This window comes from Macrobrachium rosenbergii, chromosome 39 (genome assembly GCF_040412425.1).
Source record: "Macrobrachium rosenbergii isolate ZJJX-2024 chromosome 39, ASM4041242v1, whole genome shotgun sequence".
NCBI classification, from domain to species: Eukaryota; Metazoa; Arthropoda; class Malacostraca; order Decapoda; family Palaemonidae; genus Macrobrachium; species Macrobrachium rosenbergii.
Genome location: NC_089779.1, coordinates 6,722,166 through 6,749,716, shown reverse-complemented (window position 1 = coordinate 6,749,716; position 27,551 = coordinate 6,722,166). Strand labels below are relative to the sequence as shown.

Genomic DNA, 27,551 nt, shown 5'->3' with positions numbered 1-27,551 from the left:
TCATGTTAAAAGCTCTGCAATTTCCTTATTGTATCTGTCACGCATCATCAAATATTTGACAGCCTGCAAACAGGCATAAAGAAACTATAACTGAGGTTCTAAAAATGACAAACGAGGACACCTCTATTCACTCTCCCAGATCCTGTTATAAAAAGCCATCCAAATATTACTTTACAGTAGACTATGGCAGATTTTGCCTTTTCATTTGACTACTCACTACAGGTCAAAACTTGGGTCACAGCAGTCAATTTTGGTCTCATGTGAATTAAGAATATCTTAGCAATTGAAAGAAAAAGAAAATTAGAAATGCCACCTAGAATATTTTTTTTTTTGTCTTGATTGAGTAAAAATGGCTGAAATATTCATCGACTTTATGAATAATAAGGAGCATCACGTTGTAATTTCAAATGACGGCGACTTTCCCATGTCGCTTTTTCTGGCCACACTAACATGCGCCAAAAAATCTACAATTATTCACTTAATACATCTACTTAAAAAAATCCCACCCAAAACTTTTAAAAGAGAAACCCCAACCACCACAAGAAACTATCCTGCTGTGGACTCACCATATTTTTGTAGTAATTGACTTTGGAAATGTCCAGGGACTGCTTCCTCATCACATCAGCGATGTGTTCCGACGAATACAGAAACGTTCTGACGTGCGCGTCTGCTACCCAGCGGGCCAAGATCTCGGCCAGCTGAACGGGATCTGTGGACATGTCTAGTTTAAGTTAGCATCGTTTGAAGTCTGCATAATGAACGTCAGTCTTAAATTAATCAGTTGAAGTGAATGTTCAGGGTAAAATTGCATTCTTTTATCACTTGAAGTAAGTATACAAAGTAAAACTTCATTCTTAAATTAATCTATTGATGTTGATATTCAGCGCAGGATGTGATTTGCTCACTCTTTGTTCTGACCGATTTTCTGTACAGAAAGAATCCGTTATAAGCGTATCACTTGAAGAAAATATGCAATAAAATTTAATTAGTTTACTCTGTCATACGTAATATTTACTATTTATAATCCAGATAATGACCTCAAGTGTCAGCCAACTTTAAAACTATTCTTTTGAGGGAAATATACAACGTAAAAGTAATAAGCTTATTCTAAACAGTGACTAGAAATATTCAGTTCAGAATACATTGGCTGAAAATAAGACTATCACATATCTGAATAACATCCAAGGAAAAAAGAACTCGATTAACACAATACTAAAACAATAATGTCTACATATCTCTGCTGAAAACAATAGGATAGCTTATATTATAATACATGTGACGGCACCCACAAACAATGCTCAAACTCAGGTTTGAGTTACTATATTAACTTTCGATTTGAGTTACCATAAACAGCAGTCAGTTTGAGTCCCCAGCATCAACCCTCAGATTCGGGACATCCCGAAATAGTCATCATAAAAAACAAACGCAGTATATTCCATATGCATGAGCACGGACGCACACACTATGCCGTATATTTTTCACGTACGCCATGCATTCATTTCTCCATATCCTTCAGCTGAGCTACAAACAAGCACTGATCTTTCACAGATTTTATTTTCACCCCAAAAAACAACACACGTTAGTATTAAAATGCAGCAGCCTTAATGAATATGAAGCAAATACACGAATGGTTAAAATCATGCTCAAATGCTCAAGCTACGTCAAAAAGCATGGGGAGCTATAATTAGAACTACTTACTACCGAACAACAAAACCAAGATGATATAGGCAGCATAATTTTTCATCTATGCGCGTTTCTCGTTGAGAGATGACTTCAGAGGGGGTTCGCCTTTAGGGTGAGGTTGCTAGCCCCACGGCCTACCCCAGTTTGCTGGGCCGAGTTGCCGATAGGCATAGCCTGTCCGATGGGGTATAAAGGGTGTCTAATTCAGATGTGTTCAGAGGAAAGAAAAGGAGGTGAAAACAAAAAACAAAAGAGCTGGACAGAGACAGTCAAGGAAGTGCTGGAAAAAAAGGCCTCAGTAGCCGGATAACACAAGAGTGCCTGCAAAATAGAGGAGAATGGCAGTGTGTGTGTGTGTTTGTGTGTGTGTGTGTGTGTTTGTGTTGGGGGGTAGGGGGGACTTCGACACACTGCTGATGAGCCTTGTGTGTAGCTGTTGTGGAATTTTTTTTGCAGGAGATTCTTTCACGATTCAGCAACTTAATTACAAATGTGGCAGTGACCACCCTGCTGCTTTTCCTCTGAAACCATCTCCTCTTATTGTAATTATATATATATATATATATATATATATATATATATATATATATATATATATATATATATATATATATATACAGTATGAGTAAAATTACATGTAGCTACTGCAAGACAATACTGCATATTATCAGTTAAAACCAATAACTTAAAACAATTCAAAATCATCCTAATTAAATTCAACGGGAAAAAAGCAGCTTGAAATAAAAGCAGTAGTCTCAACAACTTACCTGGCAGCACTGCTTCAAAGTCGTGCTCTATGATTTTCAAAGCAATGAATGACAAAGCAATAGAAATATAATTACCGCTTACTATTATTAGTAAATTCTACCATGCAACAATTAGTTCCTTATATAGAGTCTGCGCTGCCCCAGGTAGATCAATATGCTTACTAAGAAAAGTAGCAAATTCCAAAAGATTTTACTTTTTTAAAAGTAAAGCATCCGGATCATAACATCCCAGCGAGAGCAGCCTCTTTTTTCGTAAAAAAAAAAAAAAAAACTTTTACAGTCTCTCTCCATAAAAAAAAATCTTCACCCAATTTAAAAGCGTGAAACATCAAGAACTTTGATAACAACTGACAAAAATAGGATCAGATGTTATTTCCTTTATTTGTTTTTTTATAAAAAATAACAAACTGGGCACATTCTGCGTTAATTGCCCTCTCCTTGTGATGCCAGTTTTATGTACAAAATCAATTCAAACTGAGAAATCTGAATCCAATTTAGAATCCGCTGAACTCATTTCATTGTTTTGCAACGGCGAAAATGGCAAAATATTTTCTGGGTCCATTTCCTACTAAATACCTCGAAATAAAACAAGGGGAAGACATCTATCCTCCCAAGTGGGAGTTGATTCCCTGCTGATTAGAAGAAGACTGAGTTAATTGCCTAGCAAAAAGGTTAAGACTATTCTATCTCATAGGTACAGCCATCCGTCGAGTTCAGGTGCAATTTTACTCAAACAGAAAGAAATCCATTCCACCCTCACGTGGTGAATTAACGTTAAAAATTTACTGCTTTATTGGGTAAAATATAAAAATAGGACACTAATTACTAATTTTACAAAGTTTCTTTATTCTCTTCGGGAATTTGCTACTTATCTGAGCACGCATTTACACAGTGCAGACCTCAATCACTACAGTAGCCAAAGAAAAGCTTCAGATGACCTCACTACCAACAAAGGGGTCACGTTATCCTAGGAACAACAAAAAAAGGTGGTTCGTGCAACTGAAAAAGAGCGATGCTTACGAGGAGGTGGGTTTTCTTCTTCAGGTATAACTGTGGCACCTGCAACAGGCGTATGCTGTTGTTGTTGTAGTTGCTGCTGCTGCTGTTGCTGTATTTGCTGCTGCTGTTGTTGTTGCTGTTGTTGCTGAGGAAGCTGAGGCTGACTTAGGGGCGGAGAGGTGGGCTCGGGAGGCAGGTACGTCGTGCTGTCTACGGTAGTAAAGTTTTTATCTGACAAACTGTTCGGACAACCACGGTCACTAATGCGTGTGGTCTGTAAGGTGTCCAGATCGAAGCAATCGACCTCTTCTTCTTTGATGAAAATGTCGTCAGTCATTAGATCTCCACCTCCCCTCTCACCTCCACCACCTCCGCCAGCTTCTCCTCCACCACCCCCACCACCACCACCTCCTCCTCCTCCTCCTCCTCCTCCGCCAGGACCAGCACCTCGCATCTGACCACCACCTGGCATTTCGCTTGCTCCTCCTCCTCCACCTGAGCTAGCTCCTCTGTGCCCGAAACCGCCTTTACCTGAGGACCCAACACCAGAGCATTAGTGACGACCCCAAGGCATTTTTGTGAGGGGGGAGGGGGTAACCTGCCCACAAGCACCGTGCATGCAGTGAGAAGAATAAGGAGAAGAAGAAAAGAGATCAATTGCATCTCTGTTCTCTCAAGTCTTCCTTCAGTATTGTCAAGTCATTTTGGCCGGTTTACAAATAGCTTCAAAATAAGTACACTACTGTATTTATATTTCAAAAGCCTTTGTCAGTTAAGTTTGCATCATGATAAAATTATTTCCACATAACATATGACACTTCATACATCAAACATGGACATAAAATATGTAATTTCTTACTGTACTTGAGGCCACCCTAGTCCATACTGTTTTCTGCTTGCACGGGGCTCCTATATAATTAAGGAAGTACTTATAATCTAAAGTTAAGATAAACATTGACCTATATTACATCTAGTGTTGACCAAACTGCTTGGCTTTTTATTCAGTATCTACATGTTACGACCATATAGAAATAAGAAAAATACACACACAATTCCAAGATCTCCTTTCTACATGTGGAACTTTGTAACCTAGTCTCTAGATCAGTCTCAAGAAAGATTCGGACAAGCAGTCTGGGCAAATGACATATTTTTCAATGGTTTAACCCTTAATTTTCTTGTGTAAGTGTTTTGTTCATTTAGTACAGTACAACAGATTGTATTCATAAGCAATGAGCTACTTTAGATCTTAATCATGAATTTCTAAAAATAGACGATTCAATAATCATGAACATTGGCAAAACATCCTTTCTGTGATTACTGTGTGCAGATCTTGCGTCTGTTAATTAAAACTGGGGCATGATTATCTCAGTTCGAGACTCAGATTATTAATAATTCTTTCTCAAAATAACCATTTCACTATTCTGAACCCCTACAAGCAAAATAAAGCCCATATTTTTTAATGTTTATGTAGTAATTCTATCGTTAAAGTTGGTCGTGCCTTTTCAATCTACAGTTCGGTGAAGTCTTGGAACTAAAATCCTTCAGCAATCTGGTTCCTCTAACCCTTAGATCTTTTGTGCTGTTTGCACTTTAAAACAGCCCTGCTACTAACAACTAAAAGTGCCTGAAAACAGTGGTTGAGACAAAGAAAGATTATGGAACTTGTCATTCTGAGAACTATACGAAAGTTCCATAAGCTTGTGACTGAGATAGGAAAAGTGAAACTTGTTCAGATGTAAGGTGCTGAAATGCTTCATCCGTGTCCTTCTAAATTATTCTAGCAGTAAGACACTAGAGAGAGGTGCACCCAGTCATAGGAAAATACAGGAAACTGAGATCTGGAAGTCAAAAAAGGCTACGGACGGGAGTTTCCAAGAGAGACAGTGAAGACAGAGCGCTCTTGTGTGGTTTATCTGTACAAGGTATACACAAGAGGGTACCGTATGAAGAACTTACCTTAACTCATACGATACGTGTTTGATATTCCAGTGAACAATCTCTTATAAAGATATACCAGAAAGGGGGTATTTTGATTCCAAACTAGGTTCCTCTCTAACTTTGTACATCTCTATGTTTAGAACAAAAAACCATACGTACGACTTATTTTGCTTTATTTGTCTTAGGTCAGTGTAGAATTGTTTACTTTTTTTACCTCTGGCCGCAAGTACCTCGTTCCACTTCATGGTTTGGAAATGACTTTCAAATACCTATCGTACAAAATTACAAGACAGCTTCAGGAAAGAAATAATTTAAACTGCAAGGAATTTCTCATGTCAGCTGCCTGATTCACTGAATCTACAAGTGCATCAAGAGAGAGAGAGAGAGAGAGAGAGAGAGAGAGAGAGAGAGAGAGAGAGAGAGAGAGAGAGAGAGAGAGAGAGAGGAACTGAGTTATAAACTTTCCTCTGCCTCTTCGAATGAAAAATGATACTTTCAACTGAGTTTCCCTAACGATTAAGACTTTGATATGTCTGACAACTCACTTCACACCATCGAAACTGTCAAGCATCAACACTTACACAACTAACCGAAATATAGATTGCCATAGTTGTGTGATTCCAAACAGTAAACAATTTTCAGAATGTACCCCCTATTTCAATGCAAGTATCGAATGTCGCTAAACACAGTTCGAACGAGTCGTCTACCTTACCTTTCATCTGAGCGTACCTTTCGAAAACCGTCTGACCAGACTGGTATTAAATGCATATATAAATAAAACGAGTTGGTAGAGACAGAGAGAGAGAGAATGAGAGACTGAAAGACTTCACACAGTCCCTCTGTAGAGGCTCTTACCAGATGAGTCAACCGGTGACATGGCCCCAGAATCCGGAAGTTGCTCTATCGACGTCTGGCGGACGTCGATGGTGGTGGAGTCGATGACGTAATCGGAGGTGATCTCAATGGGAATATTCGGCGTGGAGGTTTGGGGAGTGTACGTGTAACCAGTGGTCGAGAATGGGGTGATGTCCGCTGGCACATACGTGCTGTACCTGAGGGAGGCAATGGCTCTTAGTGGTCGCTGCTTGTGTGGGCATCGGGGTGTCGGCAAGTAATATGCATGACGGAGATGGGTAGTTGACTGGCGGGTTATTTACACTGGATTCTTGACTATTAAGGGCTTTACTCTCTAGTGCATATTGATTACATCACATATCCACACATTCCATAAATACATACATGCATATACATGTATAATATATACATATATATATAAAATAAAAAAGTCAGATTTTAATTTTACTTGATATCTATCAACATTCAACCGAAATTTACATGGGAAGACAGGAAACGATTTGTTATCCATTTCTTTTTCTTTCAAAATTAGGAATTGAAAAATGATACCTGTAAGATCTGACATCAAAACTCAACAAAATGGGATAATGCCCTTTTATTGATAATCCTCAGGTTATTGATAATCTACAGGCTGATAGGATGGGCTGCTTAATACTCTTATCTGGCCATGGCTTGAAAACAAGAAGAAAAGAGGGACAGAAAAGCGGCGAAGACAAGAGGACAGAAAAGTAGTGAGGAAAAGAAGACTACAGAAAAGTAGTATGGAAAGAAGAGGACGAAGAAGCAGTGAGGTTAAGAAGTGGACAGAAAAGAAGTGAGAAGAAGAAGAGGACAGAAAAGTAGTGAGGAACAGATGAGGACAGAAAAGTAGTGACTAAAAGAAGAGGACAGAAAAGTAGTGGAGAAAAGAATATAGAAAAGTAGAATGGAAAAGACGAAGAGAGAAAAGATGAAGAGAGAAGTAGTGAGGATAAGAAGAGGAAAGAAAAGTAGTGAGGATGGGAATAGGATAGAAAAGTAGCGATGAAAAGAAGAGGACAGAGAAGTAGCGAGGAGAAGAGGAAGACACAAAAGTAGTGAGGGAAGGAAGAGGACGCAGAAGCAGTGAGGATAAGAAGAGGAAAGAAAAGTAGTGAGGAAAAGAAGAGGACACAAAAGTAGTGAGGGAAGGAAGAGGACGCAGAAGCAGTGAGGATAAGAATACGACAGAAAAGTAGTGAGGAAAAGTAGAGGACAGAAAAGCAGCGATGAAAAGAAGAGGATAGCAAAGTAGAAAGTAGCGAGGATGAGATTAGAACGGATAAACAGAGAGGAAGATAAGAGGCTCGGAAAACAGAGGCCATATGAAATCCACGAAACACAGAAGCAAAACGAGAATTCTAGAGCGTAACACACACACGCGTATCAGTGACTTACATGTGTGGGTATATATTGGAGGAAGTGGGCGTTGGAGGTTCGTATATGGACGAGTCCGGAGAGGTCTCCTCGCCGGGCATACTTCGCATCTGCGACTTGTGGTACCGGACCTCGTCCTCCACTTTTTCCCGTTGCTTTTTGCTCATGCGCCCGAATTTCACCGCTGGAAAGGAGAGGCAGACTTTTATTACGCTGTATGGGTTAGGGCCAGTCACAGGGTTTAAGTACGAGAGACCTATTTTGGGGGGTCCTAACTAGAAACTGTGTGGTAGGTTCTGAAGTGACGTGTAGACTAGTGGAAGAAAACCTTACCCCAGGATAGATTTATTTGAAATATAATTATTATCATCACTTACATATACATTCCTTCTTATTTATACGTCTACATGCCATTAGTAAAATTAATAACGAGGCAAGATAAATAAAATTAATACACCACCAAATTCTTTATCAAGAGAAAAAAGAAATCCAGGGTTCAGTCACACTATCAATGTAATGACTGCTGGTAAGAGTTATGAAAACTAACACCTAACTGTTTTGGAAAATCACAACATACATACACATGTCCAATCAGGGAACAATGAGGTTCACTTAAAGTGATATATGGAGTTATTTGAAATACAAGAAAATACAAGAACAAATGGTATTAGAGCAGGATAAAAAGCCCTTTAAGAAGTCAGTGATTAAATGAATGGGCAAAATTTATGACAAACTTTTTAATGTCCTTACTTTCCTGCATATCTTTGGACTGATCACTGAATCATAAATTTAGAAAAAATAATTATACCATTCCATGCATAATAAAACAGAGATGAAGTCATTTGAATAATAATAATAATAATAATAATAATAATAATAATAATAATAATAATAATAATAACAGACGGAGAAAACAGCTCTTTATATTTATGAAAACTGCTCAATGGCTAACAATTAGAGCAGAATTATTGACATGTCGGTCTCTGAAACATCACCATTACGATAAAAGTCGTCAAAATCGTCCTCACTCCAACGACTGCCAGCGGTTAAAATGATTCTATTTAGAATAAAAAAAAATCACATTACAATCATTCCAAAACGGTATTTAATACCACTTCTATGGCTCCGTCGAGCTATACTGTTTACGGTGTGCGATCAAAGACTCGCGCCTTCACCTCTCATCACCAGCACCCAAGAGGATCCCCTTTGAGCCTCTAACTCAAGATTGTGACGTCAGTGCACCTCACGCGGTGCACTGTAGGCATTGCCTAAGGTTCTTTACAGCGTCCCTTCAGCCCCTAGCTGCAACCCCTTTCATTCTGTTTACTGTACCTCCATTCATATTCTCTCTTCCTTCTTACTTTCCACCCTGTTCAAACAATGTTTAATAGTGCAACTGCGAGGTTTTCCTCCTGTGACACCTTTCAAACCTCCTACTCTCAACTTTCTTTTCAGCGCTGAATGACCTCATAGGTCCCAGCGCTTGGCTTTCGGCCTAAATTGTATATTCTATCTTGGATTATATTCACAATAATATTTCTAAAGAGTAGGGCAAAAAGGTTCCCCCGGCATTTCTTCATATCAAATCCCGACATCATATTTCCTCAAACGTATTACGCTAGTCGACAAATTTTGGGTGTCCTTAACACACACACACACACACACAAAAGGACTATAGAGGAACACTAAGTGAAACTCAATTTGCAGCTACAACAATAATAAGAACAGTGTTTATCAACATCCGCTTCCCTTGCAAGGCATTCAAAGCGTAAACATGGATTTCTTTCTCAGATTTGTATTTTTCTTTTCCTTTCATTTCAGCTGCAAGTTCTTAACTTCAATTTAGAACTGTGAAAAGTTTAAAAGCTTCCCGGAGTTATGGTGGTAAAACTGGAACTGTGAGATAGATAATATGTCAGTCTTTTCCATCATACACAAATTTACAACTGAATTTCTTGGGAAAGATTATTTTCATAATACTTCAAGCTGACGTTGAATACTTCAGCACACACTTCACTAGAATTACGGATACAATTTTTATGACTCTCTCTCTCTCTCTCTCTCTCTCTCTCTCTCTCTCTCTCAGACAAGTACTAAGAATTATACGCATACTTTGTCAAGTACTTCATTTTTAGCGGCCAGTTCATCCTCTAAAATTGTCGCACATACCTATAATAATCTTAGTACCCAATATCGTCCTTTTTCTCAAAATAAGCTCGTACTATGTACCTGAAAAATGCAAGAGACAAATATCTTTTTTCTGCGAGGACAAAAATCTCAGCGATGAAACTAAGCAGCAGAATTGCATCGACTTTCCTAAGAGTAGCGTCGGGACCGCAATAGATAAACACGAGAAACGTCAAAACAAAACATGCGTTTAAATTCCTGTCGCCTCCTGAGGATGCAAGACGCAGGAATCAACGAGGCAAAGATGCCTCGGTCCGATTTACTGCTCGCTAAAACAGTCGCTAAATGGTCCAAATTGCCTGCATTAGCGAATTCTACCGTGAAGTCATTGCAAGCCGAAATGTGGTCAATGTTGTGGGGTTTTCAGCACACAAGAGAAGTCAGCAGGCTTTTTGTTGTTATAGTTCCTCGTTGGACGGGTCGGTAGAGTTCTCGGCTAGCACTGTGCTAGTCCCGAGTTCGAGTCTCCGGCCGGCCAATGAAGAATTAGAGGAATTTACTTCTGGTGACAGAAATTCATTTCTCGCTATAACGTGGTTCGGATTCCACAATAAGCTGTAGGTCCCGTTGCTAGGTAACCAACTGGTTCTTAGCCACGTAAAATAAGTCTCATCCTTCGGGCCAGCCCTAGGAGAGCTGTTAATCAGCTCAGTGGTCTGGTTAAACTAAGGTATACTTAACTTTTTTTTGTTATTATTACTATTATTGATTTAATGTCGACGAACCTCAGGTTCCAACTGACAATAGGAGGAAAAGACCCATTGCGTAAAACTTGTTTATATTTCCGATATTCACAGGACTTTCTTGATGAGATAACAGGAGCTATCGAAAGCTAAGAGAAGTATTTCGATAATCGTTCATCTGGAAAAATGTGTATATAAGAATAAGAAAACAGAAACACTTGTGACACTTAATTTTCATTCCAGTTGCTTTTAGATTAATAGTTTAATGGATCCAGTTCAGTTCGCTTTGCATTCTGACTGGATTCAGTTGAATATTATTTCGTTTTCAAGTAAATGGCGCAGGAAAATTCCTCTGAAGAGTTCAGGTAAACATCACGGGATAACGTACGTATAATGTAAAGTTGATTTTAACTAAACATATGAAAATTGACAGGCAAAATCTATATACGTTCAATAAACAAACAGAGCATCCGATATTTCGTTTCACAGAGAGGAGAATTCATCTATGACATTCTGTAAATTTAGTCAGACGAAAAGAAAAAAACTTTCAATAGTTATATATGGTATAGCAAAACAGAGAGTCAATGACCAACAGAGTAAGATAAAGCTAGAGCAACTTTATCTCTCCCAATCGGACCCAGAGAGCATAAATCACAGAGACCCAGAGGACCCACTAGAGAGACATTCGAACGAAGCCCATCCGAAGAATTTGTTGAGAGACGGACTGCCTCACATCCGCCTCAACAGAGAGCCAACGCTTCATCAAATGATGCTACGCGGTGATTTGGATGCCTCTGCCTCTGCGTGAATTGATACCGGTGGATAAGAAAAAAACTTAGTGTTCTATGATTTTTGATTATTGTTTGCATGTGGTCGGAAAAAGAATGAACAATGCTCTTATTATTATTATTATTATTATTATTATTATTATTATTATTATTATTATTATTATTATTCAGAAGGTGAACCTTATTCATATGGAACGAACCCACGGGGGCCACTGACTTGAAGTTCAAGCTTTCAAAGAATATTAAGGTGTTCATTAAAAAGAAGTAAGATGAGGTTCAGGACAGTACAGAAAGAAGAGATCTCACTCATAAAAAAAAAGAGAAAATAAATTAACAAATTAATATATAAAAATGGAAGTAAATTATTAAAATGCAAGGAGAATTGTATTACGGTAGTAATGCATTGCATCTTCGCTTGAACTTCTGAAGTTCTAATTGCACGACGTAATCAGGGAGACCGCTCCATAGTCCAGCGGTGTGAGGAATAAAGGACCTCTGGAACTGAGAAGTTCGACAGAGAGGCACATTTACTGCACATACTGGTCTGCAAATCGGGGATCAATTGTGAATGTGAAAGATCTGTTAAAATTAATTTGAAACTTGCAACGCTGCGTTGACGAAAAAGATGTGTACTCTTCAGCTCGTCGTATTTTAAGATAGTCGTATAGCAATCGCTTGAATGATCTCACACGTTCGCCATTCTAACAGTTTGGCGTCCGACTGAAGACGAGACGTTACTGTCATCTGCAATACGTGATGTGACAGTCACAGTAGCCTTCTTGACTTCTTGATGGTGTAATGGATTAAGCATTAGCCTCAGTCTTCTTGTAACAAGTGCGGGTTCGAATCCCACTTGGAAAGGAGAATGTCTTCATTCACTCCCTTTTGGATTTCAAGGCTACCAGAAGAAAGATTATCCAGAAGCATGAAAGGAGGAAAAGGTTAAGAGGTCATCGTGTCCATTGCAACCAAAAGCCGTTACTACTTCCTCATCCCCCTTCCCCACACATGCCCCAACACCCGGTTGCCCCTAGGCATACGACCGGGGCACCTTCTTCCGTGACCCGTCATTACCATTATGTTGCGCCCTTGGGCACTGGGACAGTCCTTTCCTAACCCACTCACTCACTCACTCATCACCTTAACCTACAGCTTCGGGACTCCTCTGGGAGATGCTGGGTCTCTACAGGCCTCGGCTGGGACAGGGACCTCCTTCAGGACTGCTGAACTGTGTTGATGCCTGTCTCCACGGTGAATTACAGGGTAGAAGATGCCGGTCATTTTAATAGCTCGAGAAGGATGGTCGCTGTTTTCATAAATAGGGCACTCCATTCTCTGGGGCGCTTATCAGCAAACTCTTTATGAATTATGATGGTACAGCTTGACTGGTGAAATTTATCAGATGAATGGATCAGTGATTTCTATGTGGATTTTCTTTGGTGAGACCCAGTTTAGCTTGAACCATTCTCTCTCTCTCTCTCTCTCTCTCTCTCTCTCTCTCTCTCTCTCTCTCTCTCTCGTTGGTAACTGACAGAGTTCCTTATCCAGAAACACCATTCAGTTGAGGACATGAGTCATCGATTCTAAACACAATTCAGATTATAAAATCGAGTAACTGCCAATCAATTCTGATGATTTCAGAGCAATGGTGTAAACACAAATTTCCCGCCGTAATCTACACTGGATTATTTCTAATTTAAGACTAAAGATATTCGAGCTGACAATTCCACCATGAGCAGTTTCTTAGCTACTATTATGGCAACAGAAGTTGCAGAAGTAGTGGTAGTAATATTTATGTTTACTTGACAGGTACAACGGTGAAGAAAAAAAACGCACATAAAGCTAATTACTAATTAAAGCATTTAATCGCATGGGATATAATAAAATTCAGAGATTGTACACCCATTACCTTATTACGGATATAAACAATGAACGCAGGTGTTCACGCGCTTGTTTTGAGAGAGAGAGAGAGAGAGAGAGAGAGAGAGAGAGAGAGAGAGAGAGAGAGAGAGAGAGAGAGAGAGAGAGGAAAATATAATTATCATAATAATATTTCGCTAGCGGCATGACTCTTGCTTGTCGGCAGCAGACCCACGTTCTCTCTCTCTCTCTCTCTCTCTCTCTCTCTCTCTCTCTCTCTCCTCACTGCAACCTGCAGAGGTCAATGTCCTCTAAGCATAGTACGAGGTGAGAGAGAGAGAGAGAGAGAGAGAGAGAGAGAGAGAGAGAGAGAGAGAGAGAAGAGAGAGAAACGTCATTCACTCGTACGTACGGGAGAGAATGTTTGTGTGGGCAACAATGAAAAGCCAACGTACGAACGAACTAACTTACGCTCGTGCAATACTACGCATCATCCGGAATCTACGCGAGTAGCATTGCTACGCATTACAAAGCACGATACTTGCAGGTGAAATGTTGCCATAGAGAGAGAGAGAGAGAGAGAGAGAGAGAGAGAGAGAGAAGAGAGAGAGGAAAAGCAATAAAATACGATACTACTCATGACACTAGACAGCTATTGTTCACATTAATCATGTCCTTCAAAGGAGTTCAAATCTCTCTCTCTCTCTCTCTCTCTCTCTCTCTCTCTCTCTCTCTCTCTCTCTCTCTCTATGGATGTAAGGGGAGATAATTGTCCTCAATACAACTATGATGAATAAGAAAACTTGAAAATCTCCAATGTCTCGAGAGCAGTCCAACTTACTCGAAAATAAGGACAAATGTCCGAATCTTCAACTGCTTTGCCCATCCGAATGCAACTCAGAGGACCTTACATACTGGCTAATAAGGAAGGTAGTGGGCCTTGACCGTGCTACAGCACTCAGTGTTGTACATTTTATGAATAAGCCACACACACATATATACATATATATATTTATGTATACATATATATGTATATTGTAGAGAGTGTGTTTGTATGTTAGCATAAGCTAACTCGCCTGAAAATTCAGTCTTTAATTTCTAACTATTCATAATACTAGTGAAACGTTTCCTTTTGCTGCAAAAATGCTAGAGGTAATTTTCCTTCCTTTTTTTGAGAAATATACCTGGCAGGAAAAGTTACAGCGCTACAAAACAAATGTTTTATTATTACTTCTTACTATCACAGAACATAAGTCATTCCCGATTTGCCAATAACTCACAGCTAACTACATCTACTTTACAAAAATAATCTTAGTGTTATTACTTTCTATAATCATAACAGTCGTTTCTATGGAATATAACCTATAAATTCTTCCTTTAGCTGCAAAGTGTCTTGGTAGCATGGCAGAGTAATGCTGACAACATTCATTTCTCGCGCACGGGATCGAACCCCGCCAAGGAAGAGCACCTTCTTCATTTATTTCTCCGTCGGATTCAAGGCTTGCAGCAGAGTCATCAGCATATTCAAAAAGTGTTAGGGAACTGAAATGAATTAGTCACTGCGACTATTAAAAATAGATTTATCAGGTGAATGAGACCATTCGCTTCGAAGTATAATGGCCGTTTTCAAAATTAAGTAAATTACTATTCCTATTGCTATGTCTGGTAAACATAGGTTGTGTCAAGCGCAGCTGATTCACAGACCGACAAAGATAGGACGGCAGCGATTGATGTCGATCGCTGATGACTCCCTTGCTGCATGGCCTCTATAAACAACTCTGCAATCAATTCGCAAGTATTGCACAGTCAGTTCACAACGCATCAGGATTGCCGCTTTAATTATCTCTGTCTATCTATCTATCTATATATGTGTGTTTGTGTATATAATATATGTATATATTGATAGTAGATAGATGTAATTAAAGTGGCAATCCTGATGAGTTCTCGCATGAGAATGCTTTACTCTCTCTCTCTCTCTCTCTCTCTCTCTCTCTCTCTCTCTCTCTCTCTCTCTCTCTCTCTATATATATATATATATATATATATATATATATATATAAGAGAGAGAGAGAGAGAGAGAGAGAGAGAGAGAGAGAGAAAAAAAAAATTCTCATGCGGGAACTTGCCTTACAGTACGTACCGGATGGACTGACTCTCAAACCCATGGGGTCTTTCTCTTCATGAAGAATGATTGGAGAGAGAGAGAGAGAGAGAGAGAGAGAGAGAGAGAGAGAGAGAGAGAGAGAGAGAGGAGTTGGGAAGAAGGAAGACTCCAGTTAGCAGAGTACGAATAACTGTTCGCACTTAAGCGAGGCTCTTCCTTCAAGCAAGCAGAGAGCTGAGTTGTCACCATTGCTCTTCGGTGGTTCAAAGGATCAATCCTGGGAAAGATTGACTGATTGACTTCTTATCTAGCGTCGTCAAGAATAAGAACATCAACCCGAGTTTGCATAAGGCCTACTTCATCTACCAACGACAGAGGACTCGCCATATTCGGTATCTTTGAAAACCTTAGTTACCCCTTGACAAGCATTAGTGTTCATTTTCTTTAAGATATTCGTATTTTCTCTTGCAAGGTTACATTATTATGAATGATGAAGTATTTACTACAGCCTTATAATCTTCTCCGGATCCTGAATCGAGAATAAATTCAGGATCTTCAGCAAAAACAATTCAACGCTTTCTCTACTCATTGCCCAACAGTCCATTAAATTTCATCCAGAACCGTGGCAAGCATTTTCAGTCATCATGGTAACATAAACATAAAAACGTTCCAAAATAATAACACACTATCAGATATTTGTTATTTTCAGCATTACTGCTAAGGAAATAATATTTCCTAACAATACAAATGTTCAGTTTAGAAATATTGTCACATTACCTGTTATAAATGATTTGCAAAAGACTAAATTGAAGTTCATAAACCCTGGAGCTCTCTGGAACCTGCTCAGTTATATCTTCATTGAAAAACTGCATTTGTCTAAGGACCACAGAAGGACAGGATACGCTAACTATGAAACTGCAGTAATTAACAGCCACTACGACAATCCTAAAGGATGTTCACTGCTTTAGAAAGACCAGCAAGAAAATGTCTGTCTACAGGAGAAAGAGCAGACGTTAGAGATGACGCTAGCAACCCGAGAGAATGGACCAGCCACCGAAGGACAATGGACACGGGAGAAGCGAGGTACGTCTCCTCCGAGGAGAAAGTCCTCCTCTTCTCTATTTTCTTTAACTCTTCTCTTATGGCTTTTGTTCCCTTCCTCCACTCCCCTCTCTCCTCCCCTCCCCTGACACATTCTCTGATCAATCTTGACCCTTGATAGCCTCATGAGTCGGGGTGGGGTGGGGTGGGGGAGGAAGGGCCCCACCTCCCACTCCCTCCCATCCGACTTGCCAAGTTGAGAGAAAGCTGGAATCCGTCAGTGTTCTGACAAGATAAGGAGGAGTCGGACATCTTTCGGTTTGGACAAGGATGAGGGTGCCAAAAGGTCTCCTGATAAGAGATAGTAATGATGATATCCTTTGGATTTTGGTATCTATTACGACAAGGTTTTAGTTTTCTGAAAAGAAAACTATTGTGCCGGCTTTTTCTGTCTGCCCTTAAAACTACTGCGTCTCGAGGGTTGCAAATTAATATGTTGATCATCCACCCTCCGATCATCAAACACACCAAATTGCAGCCCTCTAGCCTCAGTAGCTTTTATTTTACTTAAGGTTAAAGTTAGCCATGATCGTGCGTCTGGCAACGCTATAGGACAGGCCACCACCGGGGCCGTGGCTGAAAGATTCATGGGCCGCGGCTCATACAGAAAACTCGATTGCGCCGAAGAAATGTCGGCGCATTTTTTACACGTTTTTATCGCTTTTGCTACAGAAAAGAAAGCGGGAATCTTTATCGCTCTATCTCCTCTCACAGGTTCAAATAATCTCTTCATTTGCTTTCTCTCTCTCTCTCTCTCTCTCTCTCTCTCTCTCTCTCTCTCTCTCTCTCTCTCTCTCTCCTATTAATCAAAGCGCGATAACGCCAAGCACCAAAGCCTAATTTGTTACAAATCGCGCCCAAAATAAAGCGATTAAATCCTCTTGGTGTGACTTCCGGGCCAAAAGCGAGCATCAGCCGACTCTATCCAAAGGGGATTATGTCCTCATGACCAGGGTGTTTGGCAAAAGGGGGAAGGGGGGTGATTAGGAAAGGGGAAGGGGGTGGACGGGGTGGCTAATGGGGTTTAATACCATGAATGGTCTTCACTTAATTAAGCACCATCAAATTGATTGGACTTTTTTTTATCTTAAAAAAAAAAGTTGAAACGCGCCACTACGCTCGTGTTTCATAAATTAAAAAGCAGATTATGAATTCATTAAATCCTAATTTTCCAGGGGATAATTTGAATTTTTCCAGCTGAATTCAGCGAAGACAGACATTGTTCCAAAGGCTGAATGCACACAAAATCCACCGTCCGGCCTCAGTTTGAGGGATAATCAGATTCGCCCGTTTTGATTAACTTTTCATTCATTTCAATTTCCTGTTTTTTTACGAGTATTTTTCACAGTCATTCAGTCTTGAATTATTGGAGCTAACGGGCTGCCATTTGCACTCATGCAATTCCAGTGGTTAGGACGTTAGTCCCGCCACCGAGAGGGCTTGGTTTCGGCTCCGTAGCGAGGCCGAACGTTGCAGGCAAGCTCCGTTGAATGTTATTTTAATATCTGGAAGTTAGTTGACTGCGGCTGGTCGTGACCAGCGTGACAACTGCTGTCCTCTCACATGCGAAAAGGGTGGATGGTGAACATATATATATATATGTGTGTGTGTATATGTATGCATATAAATAAGTATGTGTATATATATATATATATATATATATATATATATATATATATATATATCACTATAACTATTATAATCAACGTGCAGTTACGAAACTGAATAACTGTGGGAAGTGTAGCAGCTATTTCTCTACTGAAAGTAAAATAATTCAAAGAACGATCTTCAAACATTATAAAACAGCATCCCAGATTACAAAGAGCGCGTTGACCCATCTGTACCCAAACAAACTAAACAAGCCAACCCTTGTGCTAAACATGGTCACGTGACGTCACTCCGTGAAACACAAACATGCAGGTGATGATAATAAAAAAAAAAAAGTCTATCCCATATCGCGTGATTGTTAACTGAAGTTTTATCTCATTCGACAGCCGCTGGTGACCGCACTAGTTGCGACGCCAGATTAAACCAAATCGTTCAATTAATATTCCATTTGATAGGATAGGATAGGCTAGTTGGATCGGATAGGATTGAGGAGGATTATGAGGTAGTAGGATGCGAAGTATTTTGAAAATGGAGTACAGGAGACTGTTAAAAGATTGGAGCAGACCCACCTGAATCTTTTTTTTTTTTGGTTGATAGTTTTATCACTTGATGGTATTATATTATACTCCTCTTTTGATGAGGAGTTATTGCTGCTATATTTCAATATTTATTAATGTTTTTCTTTTCTTTATTCTTTAGAGCGATTGGGCTGGACTGTATCCACCTTTATCAGGTGTTCTCTTTTATTTAAAGGTCTTGAGAGCTAAAAGGAGATTATTATTATTATTATTATTATTATTATTATATAGAAGAGAACAGAATAAAGAATTTACGTCAATGGCCAAGGGCTGGAAACTAAGTCATTAAGCGCTGAAAGAGAAATTGCACTATGAATCATTTGCCACCAGGAGAGGGTGGAAAGTAAGATGGAAGAAAGAGAATATGAACGGAGGTACAGTCAAAGGAATGAAAGGGGTCGCAGCTAGGCGCTGACGGGACGCTGCACCGCATGAGGTGCGCTGAAAGCATTACCCCACCTAAGGGGTATGTATATATATATATATATATATACATATGAATATTTACATATGTATGTATCTGTGTGTGTATATACGTATGTAAATACATACCTCGCTACCCATCAAATGAGGAGGCGCAGAAAGTAGGTCTCGTTTCCGGCGTTATTTGTCCAGGACACTTCCGTTATTCTGTCATTTCTTGTTTGCTGCGTCAATAACGAATGACTTTCTCTCTCTCTCTCTCTCTCTCTCTCTCTCTCTCTCTCTCTCTCTCTTTAAACCGTCAAGGAGAAAACCACCAGTCAATCGAAGGTGTGAAGTGATTGATGGCTGGGCTTGGAAACAGACCAGGTTATGAGCGCGTCGGATATCTTAAAAGAATGAAAATGACTCTGGAGAGAGAGAGAGAGAGAGAGAGAGAGAGAGAGAGAGAGAGAGAGAGAGAGAGAGAGAGAGCAGCACGCATTACCATATCCACAGCATTTTCAAACGCAATATGTGACCTATGTTCGTATGCACGGATAAGTCCATTTAGGATATGACCGAATAAAAAGAGAAAAATATTAATATATTTCGTTACCATGAAAATGCATATATATATATATATATATATATATATATATATATATGTGTATATATATATATATACACACACAAATATATGTTATGTTATGTACATACACACTTACATGCATTTAGGAAATGTAATCTATCTGTTCATTTATTTCTTTAACGATCCAATTCGATAAGTATGCGCGTCAGAGTCGCCTTATCTTGCAAAAACAATCAGGCGCCAGCGATCCTGCTTTTTCCCTCAACTTCTGTATTCCCTATTCAGGTCAAATGCATCTTCTTGCTCTATCTCCGCGTGGGAAGTTGGGTGGAGACACTGCCTACAGTGTGCCTATACTAGGGGTTCTGTGCGGTGTCCCTTCTCAAGTCCCAGATGCGCTGCTTTCCGCCTTTTACTTTTCATCGGTTCCCTTTGGTGTCTTCTCACCCACATGGCTGTCCAACTTCTTTAACACAGTCCTGCTTTCCTTTTATTAGAGCGCAAACCCTTGGGGCAACCTTACGAGTAACGGTGGTAATGTGACTCAGTCAACTTTCCGAGTTAATTTATAGCAAGCCTTACATGAGTTTATAGTTAAATGACTCTGTCATCTCTCCAAGTTTATTCATAATAATAATAATAATAATAATAATAATAATAATAATAATAAAAATAATAATAATAATCTTATAAACGTTATCTTTTGGGAGTGGGGGTGGCTGGATGAAAGGTCGGGGATGGGTTAGTTTCCTTACGTGAGTTTATCTAGCAATTTTTAAGAACTGGTTGTAAACAATCGCTATTCTCGCACGTGGTCATTCGGACAAAAATACTTAAACACCGATATTTTCAATACAGATATCTGTGTTGCATCATACTTGCAGCTGCTATACCAGCAGCAACAGGATACTTGTAAAAATACCATCATTTTTTAGTATTAGTAAGAGACATTCAATTTAAAGAAGTGCCCGATTTTATTGTATTTCTTTGTTCGTTTCCATGAGGGGAAAATATCGATCGTAACGAAGCAAGTTTAATGCTTTCATTATTTGAGGATACAAAATGATGCCAGAATATAATTGATGCTATAAGCTACCATTTCATAACACACACACACACACACACACACACACACACATATATATATATATATATATATATATATATATATATATATATATAGAGAGAGAGAGAGAGAGAGAGAGAGAGAGAGAGAGAGAGAGAGAGAGAGAGAGAGAGAGAGAGAGAGAGAGGCTTTAAGCGTTATGCTTAAAATCCCGTTTATTCTGACCTCCCTTCGTGGTTTAAAACTAATAAATCAATTTTAAATACGTGACGTTGAACGCAGCTACTTACTATGACAGTCCCAGAAAAAAAAATGCAGCAGGCTATATCATTTTTAGCATATAAAAGGAAGACATTTCCTTACTATCCTAAGAGAGAGAGAGAGAGAGAGAGAGAGAGAGAGAGAGAGAGAGAGGAACTCCACCGCGTTTTACATAATTATGTAAGCAGAACCCATTAATGCTAAAAGCAAAATAAGCTTCATTATGGAAATGACCCGGCCATTAAACAGAGGGAAGGAAGGAGTTACGCGATGACGTCACTCGCCGATAAACGGCGGCCGACCGAGAGTCTTGGGCAAGGAGTGAGCGATCACCCACCCACCTGCTGTGCCATGTGATTAGCCGCCCGTTCGACAGAGACAGACTTCCTCGCTGTCTAATCCAATCAGATGTGGGAGATGGGTGCGAATTAAATGCTGTTTAGTTACTCCAAGAAGTCTGCAAAATGTATAACAGAGAACCAATGCGCCACTCACAGCATTACCACTGTTCGTCGTCTGACACTCAGTACCTCTGACCCAGGCAACGGCACAGAGGAATACTTCAAGATATTCAGCGTTCATTTCTACATTATGAAGTTGATCATTTACTTATTTTTATTTTGTTTTGGGAATGAATACGACTCTCACACATAAACGCAAGAGGAACTTTCCACTGTTCTTTACCTGAGAAGTTTTATGAAGTGAATCAGTGGGGTAATGTGGACCTTAAGTCCATTGACAGACAAACGAATAGGGCAATTGTAATTAGCTGTCAATGTGAAATAAAGGTAGGTGGATGTCTCTCTCTCTCTCTCTCTCAGTATATACTGCATATATATATATATATATATATATATATATATATATATATATATATATATATATATATATATATATATATATGAGTGGCCATATTTTCTGTTTAACTCCAAGTCATCAAAACAATGGAATGAGGATAAAATTCTATTTCAGGGGAGGAAGAAAACAACCAAATTTCTTCTCCGGAATCAGACCTGTACGTTATTCTCCCTACAAAACGTCTCGTGGATTTTAATGAATTTCCGAATACAGGTCCCGAGAATTCTTCTGACAGGTTCTAGAGAGAACGCCTCCGGGAACGCTACGACAACGATGAAGTTCAATCCAGCGATAGGTTCTGTCAAGGGAGATTTGGACACGCCTACTTATTTTGGCTTTCATTCACCAGGTAATCCGTTGCGTTGGTGCTCAGATGATGAGACTCATTATCAAAGATATAATTAAGAATTGGATGTAGTCACATTTATTTATAGTTATAAATGAAAAATTTTCCTTAACATAACGGCTTGTGTCCTATCTCTCTCTCTCTCTCTCTCTCTCTCTCTCTCTCTCTCTCTCTCTCTCTCTCTCTATATATATATATATATATATATATATATATATGTGTGTGTGTGTGTGTGTGTGTGTGTGTGCATATATACAGAGAGAGAGAGAGAGATAGGATACAAGCCATTTTTTAAGGAAACATTTTAATGTATGGTTGTAAATGAATCTGATTACATTTAATTTATGTATGTATATATATATATATATATATATATATATATATATATGTGTGTGTGTGTGTGTGTGTGTGTGTGTGTGTACAAAGTGCTGTGTGCAGGAGCAAACAAATGAATAACTGATGTTAATTACAATTACCACCTTAGACTGAATCTTTTACTAAACTATCGTCATTCTCTCTTCCTCTTTTTCTCTCTGTGTTTGTGTTTGAGTATGTGTGTGTATGTGTGTGCTAGTGTGTACCAGCCTAGGAAAAAAATACACCTTCCATCGACCATATTCAACATGAAAGCCTTTCTTAATTGAGAAATGAACCGGTAAAATTTGGGTTGTCACATAGCAATACTCATAGGATGGACAAGATGAAATATACAAAAATAAAGCATGAATTACTGAGAGAGAGAGAGAGAGAGAGAGAGAGAGAGAGAGAGAGAGAGAGAGAGAGAGAGAGAGAGACGGTTGTACCCTAACGGTACTTTTCTTCCATCCCTCGTACCGCTCCCATGGTCTTACCGATCCCAGTCTCTACACACACCCCTCCCATTAGCTTCTCTCTCTCTCTCTCTCTCTCTCTCTCTCTCTCTCTCTCTCTCCACCATAATCTCGGTCCCTCTCTTAAACATAAGTCGCCAGGCAATCCCTATTAGATTACAGAAGGAAGATTACGACCATTTTGTCAAAACATCTGCCTTTTTAATACAGCCTTTTTGATACAGCATTGCTTAGAGAAGTTGTTCTATTTACTTTAGTTTACTAAAATTACCATCTTTTCAGGTTTACTTTCCGATAATCTGTCATTTCCTGGCGGCCACCCATCCTTGTCCTGTCCAGACCCAATGCTGCTTAACTTCTAAGGTTAAGAAATAGTCTTAAATAGGAAAAGAGCGCGCATATTTTCAAGGGCTATACAGATTCTGTACCTGTACCAGGACAAATGATACATACATACATACACACATACATACATACATGCTTTAAATCACAAATGACACGTGATGTATATATGCAGATGTACCAGAAGCAATACGTATAGTGTTTCATTTTCCCTATGGTGCATCTACATGCAAACATAATTATGCACACCCTCGTACCACTGTTAAATCCTTCCCTCGCACCAAGCACGACCACTCGGCATGGCCGCAGATCGCGCTAATCAGGATCTAAAGTTCAAAAGCGACGAAGAAATCCATTTGCATTCAGTCTCGCCGAAACTACGGAAGCCAAATGATGAGAGGGATCAGTATGGACATTAGCCAAACTAAATCACGTTAGAACGTCAAATTTGCGTCCAATTTACGGAATATGATTATTCTCTCTGTGCGCGCGCGTGCGCGCGTGTGCTCTATAAGTAGGATTCGAGTCTTCGAGAGAAAACAAAAAAAAAAAAAAACTAGCGTCTGGCATGGCGTCAGGACATCAAAACACCAACACAATCATTAGCGATCTCTAAAGCTTCGGAATACGATTCCGAGCGCCACTTTGAAGCGTCTCGGATTCGAATTAATTGACGAACCTTTTCGGGGCAAAGTTTGATCCCACATCAAAGGGGCGGCATTCACCGAGGCTCAATCAGTGTCTTCTCGTAAATTCAAATGACGGGAATACATCTCGTTTCCACAGGTATACAAACTTGGCAAGGCTGCCACGCGTCGGGAAAAATTCTACCACGCTATTAATCCTGTGTATGTCATTCATACGAATGTATGCGCGTATTTTTGGATGCGTCCGAGTTTGTTTGTATTTATGGGTGTTGTGCATATGCACAGATTCGATAAAATCCTACAGAGAGAGGAAATAAACACGTATCTTTGTATGAGTTTAACTTTATGTGCAATTAAGGATACTTATATTAGCGGAGTTCAGCTTTAAGTAGAAAAATCAATATTTTTCACATCACGATTTTTTGCAAAAAGTAAACGCAAATATTTGAGGGCTACGTAAAGAGAGAGAGAGAGAGAGAGAGAGAGAGAGAGAGAGAGAGAGAGAGAGAGAGAGAGAGAGAGAGAGAATAAAAATGGAAAATGTTTGAAGTGGATTATGTCACGCAGGATTCCTTCCTCGAAACCGTCGCAGGCGTGTTGCCCTTAATCTAATTTGCATAGACATCATCCCCTAATATCATTCGCCTCTATCACATTACAGTAATCCTTCTTAGACTTAACACATCCTCCTGGCTGTCACATGACACGACAATAAACAAATAAATAAATAAATATATATGAGTTTCGTTTTATCGCACTGAAAACATTCCGACAGATACAATGACTCTTTGTGCGAAGACCTATGCCTCGCTTTGAAGCAATATAATTATGATGCTTCACGAATAAAACAAATCACTACGTTGCTTCACGAATAAAAAAAAACCCTTACGTACTATACATATAAATATACTTCTGAATATATAAATATATACGTACACGCACACTATATACCGTATATATAGGGTATATGTAGCACTGTGGCTATTACGATTACATATGTATCTGCTAAAAGTTAGCCAGTAGATACTATATATACATATATATGTAATACAGTATTATTTATATATATATATATATATATATATATATATATATATATATATATATATATATATATATATATATATATATATATATATACGGTTGAAATAAAAGTATCACTGATGTTCAGATGCAAACTGCTTCAGGGAAATATTTAATGGGGTACAAACATTGCCGCTCTCTCCTGAACCACCTCTTCAAAAGAACAGATACATAGTGGTAGCAATTTACAAAGAAATCTACATTATACATACACGAATGGGTGACAGTATGAACGAACACACAGGTTGTTAAAAAAAAATATTAGCAATTAACAGGAGGAGGAACCTACAGTTATATGCGACCAAGGGCGGGCGCCTTATTGACAAATCTTGTCTGTTGACTGAATGCGGACATTTGATGTGCGTAGCGCTGAACACATTGATGTAATTAGGAATATAGGCCAGAAATTAAGATGTCCTGATATTGTATTATGCAGTGCATTTAGAGCGGAAAAAAAAGAATTTTGACAACAATAGCAACAGGCATTTCCCACAAAAAACCTGCTAATACTACCGTAAGATAATTATTTTAAATGCTCTCCCTATTTATTTCAAATCTTCACGTGGCATTTAAGAACAATACAATAAAGATGGCACTAAAAAACTCTCCCAACAATACTGAAGATGTGTGTAAAATTTCATGTAGGTTACAAGAAAATACTGACATTGGGAAACTGTAAAATCATTAGAAAAGAGGATAGAATTGTATATATACATACATACATACATACATACACACACACGTATATATAAATATATATGTGTGTGTGTGTAAGTGTGTGTGTGTATAAAACACGATAAAAGTGCAATTTTCCGTCAAGCTATTAATTGGGAAGTTCATTACGACAATATGTTGGAACGAGACATAACTGTATCCCGCTTCATACAATAAAACCTCCGTGGGAACATAAATATCAGCATTATAAGGTATAAATCAATGTATTCATTTCAAGCGAGATATGTAAAAGATATACATTCATGAAATTAAGTTTATCTGGCCTTAATAACAAAGGTGTGAGCCCACCTGTAAGGAAAAGCCAGATTTGATATCTGAGTACTCACCCTCAGCGACAAATGAAGTTATGAGTCCTCCACCTGTTCCTCCTCCTCCTCCTATCACCCCCACCCCCTTCCCCCAAGTGGTAGTATATTTTCAACTGTCTGTGCGCTCGTTTGTACTGTCACCCTGGCAGATGTAATGTTCTACCGCTAAGTATCAGTCCTCGCGAAGATGTCTCGGCTATATAAAGTTAACCGGTCAGGATTTATACCCTCTGTTTCGTTTGGCATATATATACATATATATGTGTGTGTACACATATATTCATATTTACCTACATTATATATATATATATATATATATATATATATATATATATATATATATATATATATATATATACATACACACACATCAACACATCCTCCATTGCACTGCAATCCAAAAGGCTCTATGAAGATCCACATTCAGACGTTTCTTGCACCTTCACTTTCACAAATCTCCACCAATCTAGCCTCCATACTTCTCTTCCAAGTAGCAAAGAGCGTGTCCGAGCCATCTCAATCTCCCCTGATAGTACCTGACTTTAAATCTCTAACGAAAGGTAGGAGCACATGCTGTCTTGTGCGTTGACACCTCTTTAGATAAAGGCCACATATCCACAACTGAAGATTGTGGCTTTCCTAAGGAGTGGCAGAAACCATAGGCAGCGGGACGATGGATAAGGAATTAAGGCACTGAGGGCTTTCTCTCTTAAACTAAGGCCGATGACCCCGTTATTGCCCATTGGTTTTTAACTAAATTCATCTACCAGGCGTCCAGAGTGGAAGTCTGGACGCCTGGTAGATGACTTTAGTTTAAAACCAATAGGCAATGGCAGGGGTCATTGACCTTAGCCAGCTAGGAATTCTACGCTACGAGGAACTTACTGTTGTACGATGTGTTATGTTAATGAAGTTCCCCATCGATTCTGTTACACGAAGGGGTCGGTAAATTTAGAAATGGCACTCAGTAGGTGCTAAGAATCTCCAGGTCTATAAATAGTAAGGTTTATACACACACACACACATTATATATATATATATATATATATATATATATATATATATATATATATATATATATATATATATATATATATATATATGACATACATTCAAACGTAGTGATTAATTTGTGTGATCTCTCTGGTGAGAAAAAGTGAGATTATGCGAAAATGTTGTATTTGTAGAATCAATCTAATCTCAGACAAACTTAACGCATTTTGCTTTTTATAAACATTTTCAAGGGGATCAGTTCAGAATGCGATATAAACGACAATATCTCGATAAACATCATACTGGGAGGCAGCAATAAAAAGTAACTGAGATAAACCACGAACGGGTAATCTGTTATCATTTAACACACCGCAACTGCAGAGATCGTCTCTCTCTCTCTTTCTCTCTCTCTCAGCTCACCGCCGCCGTCGGTCAAAGGTAACGCATACACTCGGGCCGTCAACCGTTTCCGGTAACCCGGAGCCAGTGTACCGAAACGCCGAAGAACACGGCGCAGGAGGAACACACCGCTAGCTAACGGT

At 39.1% G+C, this 27,551-nt stretch overlaps 1 protein-coding gene across 7 annotated transcripts in view; it reads right to left on the bottom strand.

Moving 5' to 3' along the window:
* The window catches only part of Hr3 (Hormone receptor 3), a 405,294-nt gene that overhangs the window by 8,021 nt on the left and 369,722 nt on the right, over positions 1–27,551 (bottom strand). For 5 of the 7 annotated variants that reach the window (XM_067082394.1, XM_067082392.1, XM_067082393.1 and 2 more), the window contains exons 3-6: positions 7,659–7,821; positions 6,243–6,439; positions 3,471–3,980; positions 567–721 (exon numbers count right to left, since the gene is read on the bottom strand). In XM_067082394.1, the coding sequence (XP_066938495.1) occupies positions 567–721; positions 3,471–3,980; positions 6,243–6,439; positions 7,659–7,821 (1,025 nt within the window). The remainder of the gene's footprint in view (positions 1–566; positions 722–3,470; positions 3,981–6,242; positions 6,440–7,658; positions 7,822–27,551) is intronic. The other 2 variants (XM_067082395.1, XM_067082391.1) reach the window with 1 other exon arrangement.